At 39.0% G+C, this 7,011-nt stretch overlaps 1 protein-coding gene across 1 annotated transcript; it reads right to left on the bottom strand.

Moving 5' to 3' along the window:
• Positions 1-1,410: 1,410 nt before the first annotated feature.
• On the bottom strand, positions 1,411-6,437 carry LOC149015374 (aspartyl protease family protein 1-like). Its single transcript, XM_089157328.1, has 10 exons — positions 5,869-6,437; positions 5,638-5,773; positions 4,616-4,851; positions 4,209-4,433; positions 3,959-4,094; positions 3,804-3,877; positions 3,618-3,717; positions 3,468-3,534; positions 2,149-2,220; positions 1,411-2,056 (listed from the first exon to the last, which is right to left on the bottom strand). The coding sequence occupies exons 1-10, from the start codon at positions 6,192-6,194 to the stop codon at positions 1,842-1,844; spliced, it is 1,587 nt and encodes a 528-aa protein (XP_089013454.1). The 5' UTR covers positions 6,195-6,437; the 3' UTR covers positions 1,411-1,841.
• Positions 6,438-7,011: the final 574 nt, after the last annotated feature.

Consider the following 7,011-nt stretch of genomic DNA (forward strand, 5'->3'; position numbering starts at 1 on the left):
GAACAAGAAGAAACAATTGAGCATCCTACAACAAAAGTGAAATTATATAGAAAGAAAGTTACTATTGGTCAATTTCCATTAAAAAAGAACCCACCCATTCTATAGAGATCAAGAACCTAAATATTAAGTACTAAAATGACTATTTGATCTTTGAATTCATGCTTAATTTTTTTAATTGTCTATACCAACTACCTAATGGTAATATAATGATTCAAATACTATTTAATGTAAAATTACAAAACGGGTTATAACGGGTTGCGGTTTGGTTTTGGGTTGGTGAGGGCTCCACAACCCTCAGCCCAATAACGGCCCATTAAGGTTCGGTCCGGGCTATAACGGGCCGATGCGGTTCGGTTTTAATGGTTCGGGCAATAAATTGACACCCCTAGTTTGACTCTACACCCGTGCCCTAGAATCGTTTATTGGTGACACAAGAAAATCTACTTACGATAGTAAATGAAAAGAAAATAAAAGGGGTGTTGCAAATAGCCAGGCTTAGTTGAGAAATCTCATGCCAAAGGTTACGCCTATCCATGGCTGGACCTCTCTTCTCTGCCAGCTTCTATGTCAATACAAGTAAGCCTTGACATCACAATTTGAGCTAGAACGAGACCTGGTCATGCATTTAATGATCCTTCCTTCCCTATGAACTCATGGGGCAGATAATCTAGAATGAGGCCTGTATTGGTTCTATTGCCAATACAGGAGTATCACTGAACCAAAATATATTATAACAACCCAAAAGGAAAAATGCAAAGGGGGAGATGGGGGAGGGAACAAACCAAGGTTAAAATCCTAGGGAACAAAAGCAAAGAAGAATTTAGGTCCCAAGTAACAAAAAGATGTATGTTCCTCGAGGAGTCTAAAAATGGCTTATAAACAAGATGAGAGATCTTGGAGCTGACATCCATACAGATGGCTTTCTAATTTTGATCCAGGATCTAGAGTTGGATGGTCATGTATGGGAATTCCGCTCCATCCAAATGTGAGAAATGTAAGCGCTGAAAATGACTTCCCTACTACACCGACAAGAGTCAATCTTCTAAATGAAAAGGCGAGCCAACTAGACTCCACCTCGACAGGGTGAGGATGTCTGCAACAACTAGATAGAGGCCCGGGCTTAGGACCAAATGGGTTTGACGAAAGGGCAGCCAAAAAATAGGTGGTCTCGATCTTCCGGCGAAGAGAAAAAGATACAATAGGAAACTAGGATAGAGTGGCCAGTAAGAGAAAGTTACGGTGAGAATGCTCTCCAAAGAGTAAAGGCTTGGCGGAGGATATGGCTTTTGAACCAGACAAGATCGCGCTAAGAAACCTTAGGGGAAGGGGAGGGGGAGTCTCCAAGCTGAGGCCACAGAGAAATAGCCTTTTTGGAGGGCAGCTAGAGAAGGTATCCAATATAATTTCCTTCCTCTTTTCGTAGTTTCAATTATTACTGAAAACCCAGTTTTTACCATCATTTGAATAACCTTCAATAATATAAAATTAAAATGAAATTAAAAAATCCTCAAGTTCAGTGAATAAAATAACAAAATTATGAACATATACAAATCAAATCATCAAAAAAGTTCAAAATAATAATACAATACCAAGCACTGCTTCCCCCTTTGTTTAAGCTCAACCCTCTCACTACAGGGGAGGTGTAAATGATAATTGCTCTATGTGTACAAACATTCGTATGAAAAAAACAATTGACAATCTTCAGAAGGAAGACTGAATCAACAAGAGCGCCCCAACTCCCAGGTAAAACTGGGCCTAACTGGAGATCTATGAATTATATTTATATATACACAAGGGTTGCTCTAAAAACTGATTTCCTTATTAGGCAGGAAAAAGAATAATCAGATAAGGGCAGATAATACAAGAGAAGATATTAAGAAGTAGAAGCCACGAAGATTTAAAAATGAGGGCAATCCAATTGATGCTGCTGAAGAAGAATCGCCCCCGCTGTTTGCTCCAGATACTGGAGGATCTGCAGCAGTGGCAGGAGGCACACTGGTAGAGTTCGTTTGTGTAGTTTGTGTTGTTGGGGTACTGGAATACTTGATATCATAACCTGTGGTGAAATAACAAAACTCAGCTTAGATTTAACCATTCAAGACTAAGGAAACAGGGAAAAAATACATGTAACCACATAATGATACTCACAATTAGAATTTTTCCATCCCAGCACTGATTTTTCACGATCAAATACAATAAGATATTCAGTCATGAAGTTCTCTGCACAAAACCAAATTGTTTTGTTAGCAACGACCACCAAACATAAATGCAAACAGTAACTTGATGGTATAAGAAGCTGCTACTGTTACAATCAACCAGTCACATGCATAGACAACTAACATAAAACCATTTAAAGAATGAGAAAAACACACCAATAGTGTGGAGATGTTTGCGTACACCCTTTCATATCCTGGCTATGAGGATCCCATATTGGTGTACTCTCTTCCTCCCTGACCACATGGACCCCCCCAACCCTAAAGGGTGAAACTGGTTCTTAGGCTCCCCCCACCACCACCAAAAAAAAGAACACTCCATTGAAGTGGAAAGCTCTTCCACTTAACGACTAATGGCAAACACCCTGAACAAGCAACTAACTTTTGGAGACTCATACCTACAAAGTCCTAAGAAGTGTGGTCAATGCATGAAAGATAATCAAGTAATGTTGCCTTGTACAGGAAGTTATCACCTAGGCAATGTCCAGGCTTTGCCCTTCCCAGATCAGTGAATCTGAATGTGTGTCCTGTAAATATGTGTGCGTGTATGAGTTGTCAATTAGGCATTATCCAGGCATTGCCTTCTCAAACCTTCTTTTTCTTTTTTTTCTTTTTTTGTGGGTGTGGGGGGAGATAAAGGCTTTCTCATACCAGTGACCCTGAAAATGTGTTTTCTCTAAATACATGTGTGTGAAAAAGTTATTCAAAAGACCCAAGGTCTCAAACTTTCCTGTAACTTACACCACAGACCCAGTACTTTCACTGATTTCTGAACCTGTCTTTCTACAATGTAATGTTACAACACCATAGCTCCACAGCCCCCCATAAACAAAACCCATTTTGACAGCATGCTGCCAAATGGTTGAAAATGACATGTTAAACGATTTCATTTACAATTTGACAGTTGTGAACTGACAAGAAGGATTAACATTATGGTTTCCAGGAAAGATTTTGGCTATAGTGCTCTCTAAAAGGATTAACATTATGGTTTTCAGGAAACATTTTGGCTATAGTACTCTCTCTCTTTTCCCCCAGTGAATATTGTATGCCCAGAGTGGCAGAGAGAGAGGGGGGGGGGGGAGTATGAAGGTGTATAAATAACAATTATACAAGTTATATTAAATTTGAGCATCTAAAAAGATCATCATCCCATAAAAACTGTTTGCATTATTTGTGACAGGAATCCCCATCCAATGCCCCCTCTCCCCCTGAAAACAAAAGTTTAAGACAAAGGACAAGGAAAACAACACTTACGTCCAATGATATTCAAGTCAGTACTCTTCACAAGAGCCAAGCAGTAATATGAAATTGTACTTGAATTCTGCAACATAAATTCAATGTTAATAAATAACTTTGAAATAAGCAAGAGAAGATAGTGCTGTAGTAGAAACTGTAACTGCTTACCGAATCAATGAAATAAACTATGGGATCATAAACATGATACTGGCTTCCACCTCCCATGGTTAGATTCAGTGGAGGGTACGTTATGTTTTCAGAAGTTGAACTGCATATTTTTGAAGGAGTCATGACTTCGGCATCCAGGATGACCAAAAGAAAATTACAAATCAGCTAAGATTTCAGATAAATTACCTAGGGTAGTAACAATATTCAAAAGAACTGTTTGGATCAGATTCCTGGCGTTTGTCTTTGACTTGTGCATTAAACTGCAATGGAGCAAAACTTCCAACATAAATGCTAGAATTTAAACACAATGATAGAAGTGCATGCTTATACCAAATACTTACACTCTCAGCAATACTCGAGTAGGCTGGATCATTTAAGTACGTGAAAGAGGTACCGGTGTCAAAAATTGCAGTAAAATTAACATCCGTGACATTTGTCCCCACTGTTATTTGGGTTATACTGATATTATATGTTGGGCTGCCATATACCAAGAATAAAATATCAGCATAATAATCATCCCATTTTGGTCAAAACAAGCATCATATAACAGCAAATGAAATTACAGAAGCAAAGATGGAAATGCCCACTCACTTTGATGAATTAATGTTGAATGGAGTTTCAGCCTGGCCAGAGCTACCCTTGTCACCAAAGTTGATTCTTCCAATCCCATCATTTCCAAAACACATGGAGAAAGAATTTGCAGTAAGGCCCGAACTTGCTAAAACACTGGGGACAGATACTTTATCCAGACCAAGCCCAAATAGACCATTGGGAGCGGCACTGGTCAAAAAAGAACCAGTCTGAACTTTACCGCAGCTGCTCAAACAATGAAATATGATCAGATCAGACAAGGCACCTCAGACTTTCCCTACTAAATACATGCTTGATATACGACAAAAGCAAGAAATGAAATCAACAAAAAGGCTTTCCATCCAAATATTATCATATCAGCTCAGCATTTTGGTAGAACTCAGAAAGAAATGTGAATGGTGATGTACCCAAATGTAATGCGTGCATCAACAGCTTTCGGGTTACTGTAATCTGTTGTCATGTGCATAACATCCTCAACAAGATATCCAGAAGAAGAAGTAGCCGCAGAAACATACGCGACTACATAAGGACATCTGCTGCTATTCGAAAGGCACTGGTTTTGTTGCTCACACATACTGCTGTTACAGTAGACTGTTTCGCTTGTTGATGATGCACTAGGACTGTAAATGTTCAGATCTACTACCTGTTACAACGTAAGTTATTAAGGAGACCAAAGAAAGTACTCTTATCAAGAAGTGTAAATTCTAAATACTGAAGGGATTGGAAATATAATCAAATCAAGATTCTACTGAATGCTTGGGGGGTTAAAGAACAAAGTATGTAGAAAATCACTACTTTGGCTCCCAGATAAAGTCTACAATAAACCATATTATCCTTCTGAATCTTACACATGCCTTCATAGTTAGTTGTGGCAAAATATGGGCAACTATCACCCTCACCATGGATTACAAACCAATGCCTAGGGAATTAACTGTTGTTTCCATCTGTTCTATCAAGTCGAAAAAACAGTTGGATCCAAACATAACTTAATCCTATACCCCATTCTACTGATATAAATACCTTCTTCATATGTAATTCTAAATAAATCAATGACCAAAAGGAAAAAAAACCAGGTGCCCCGTCAGCTGTTCTCCGCTAGATCTTAATAAGCTTCGTATACCGAAGGGGAAAAAAGAATTGCTTTAGAAAGCCATTTGCTTTTATAGATCTTCTAGATGACCATTGCTTCCCCCATCCCCTGTTTTGATACCCCAATTTTCAGCCTACCAGTCAAAGGCTGTCTCCCACTACGGCCCTTACCCCCCCCACCCACCCCCAAAACAAAACAAAAAAATCCTTCACCCCTCTGTACATCCTCTCTGTTCATTCTCCTCTTTAGGGGTTTTGGCAATGATATTTTATTCATCTAAAAAGATTTGCAAGGAAAAACCAAGTTTTCAACAGATTACAATTAAGTAGAGCAACTTACACTTCCATTATCGGTTTGCCAGGAATGGGCACAGCTGACACAATCGCAGGGAACCCAAAATACATCACTTCCGGTGTCGAGAGCCACAAAAAATGTTACACTCGGTGTCCCCAGAGAGACATTGGCGTAATGCAAACTGAAACAAAACAGTTATTACTCTCTGAATTCTGTAAAAAAAAAAAGGAAATTCGAAACAAGAAGAGGGTTTAAGAGCTAAGGAGAGAGACATACTATCCCAAATCGCTCATACGATAAGTGATATTTCCATCTCCAAAAGCAAGAATCTGATCTTGGGAAGTGGTACTGGCAAGTCGACGGCCACGAATAATATGGTCTCGGTTCGTTAAGGCTTTATAGTAATCAACGGTTCCTTTCTCCGGCAAGTTATCAACTGGGAATATTTGTCTGATGGGATCGGAGAATCTATGGTGGACATCAAAACCGAAAGTTTGTTGGGCATAGCAGCTCTGTGAAGCACACGCGAAGATCAATGCAAACAAGAACAGTTGATGAAGGAGGGGAAGTTTACAGGTAGAAGCCATGGATTTCATTTTCATTGTAAAAAAAACTTCCTCTGAGACTAAGAGAAGAGATGAAGTTAGAATACATAGATGGAAATAGTCATATATAGAGTTTGAATAAAGAGGAGAAGCAGAAAACGTGTGGCGTGAACAGGTTCTTAGTTGAAGGAATTGACTAATAGAGTTTGAACTTTGAAGAGATCACCATGGCGGAGTCTTCCAGCGATGCTTCCTCTTTGGTTGTAAAAATTCAACTCTTCCCTGCGGAATACCAAGACAAGATCACGCTCTTCTCTCTCTCTCTATGCTTCATTTTATTATTATTTTTTTTTCACTTTTTCGGCCGCCGCGGTTGAGTCTTGAGAGTTGAGAGAGAGTACGAACTACGGTGTCGACCTTACAATCCGAAGCAAGATTTAAAATATCTCGTGATATAACCTCCAGGGGTGGCTCCGTTGGCAAAGCACAATGCTTCCACATATGAGGTCAGAGTTCGAATCCTCTCGAGGCCACGGGCGAAGTCCTGTCTATATTAATTATATAAAAAGCGCCTTAAAGATGTAGTTGTGGTATGCGCAAGCTGGCCCGGATGAACCTCATTTTCCAAAAAAAATATCTCACGATATTATACAATACTAACTGATACGTATTTTGATCAAACCAATATGATACATTTTGAAAATCACCTGTATTGAATTACGATACCAATACTTTAAACTTTGATCATAAATTTTCAAATCAATGATTGCTTACAACTTGCGTGCACACAGTTCTTTGATCTAACGGGTGTGAACTTTCCAATTTTTATAATTACAGCCATTAAATTAGAATAAAGTCATACATTATGATGCAG

The sequence above is a fragment of the Hakea prostrata genome, chromosome 5 (assembly GCF_041222555.1).
Source record: "Hakea prostrata isolate BN-2017 chromosome 5, UWA_Hpros_2, whole genome shotgun sequence".
NCBI classification, from domain to species: Eukaryota; Viridiplantae; Streptophyta; class Magnoliopsida; order Proteales; family Proteaceae; genus Hakea; species Hakea prostrata.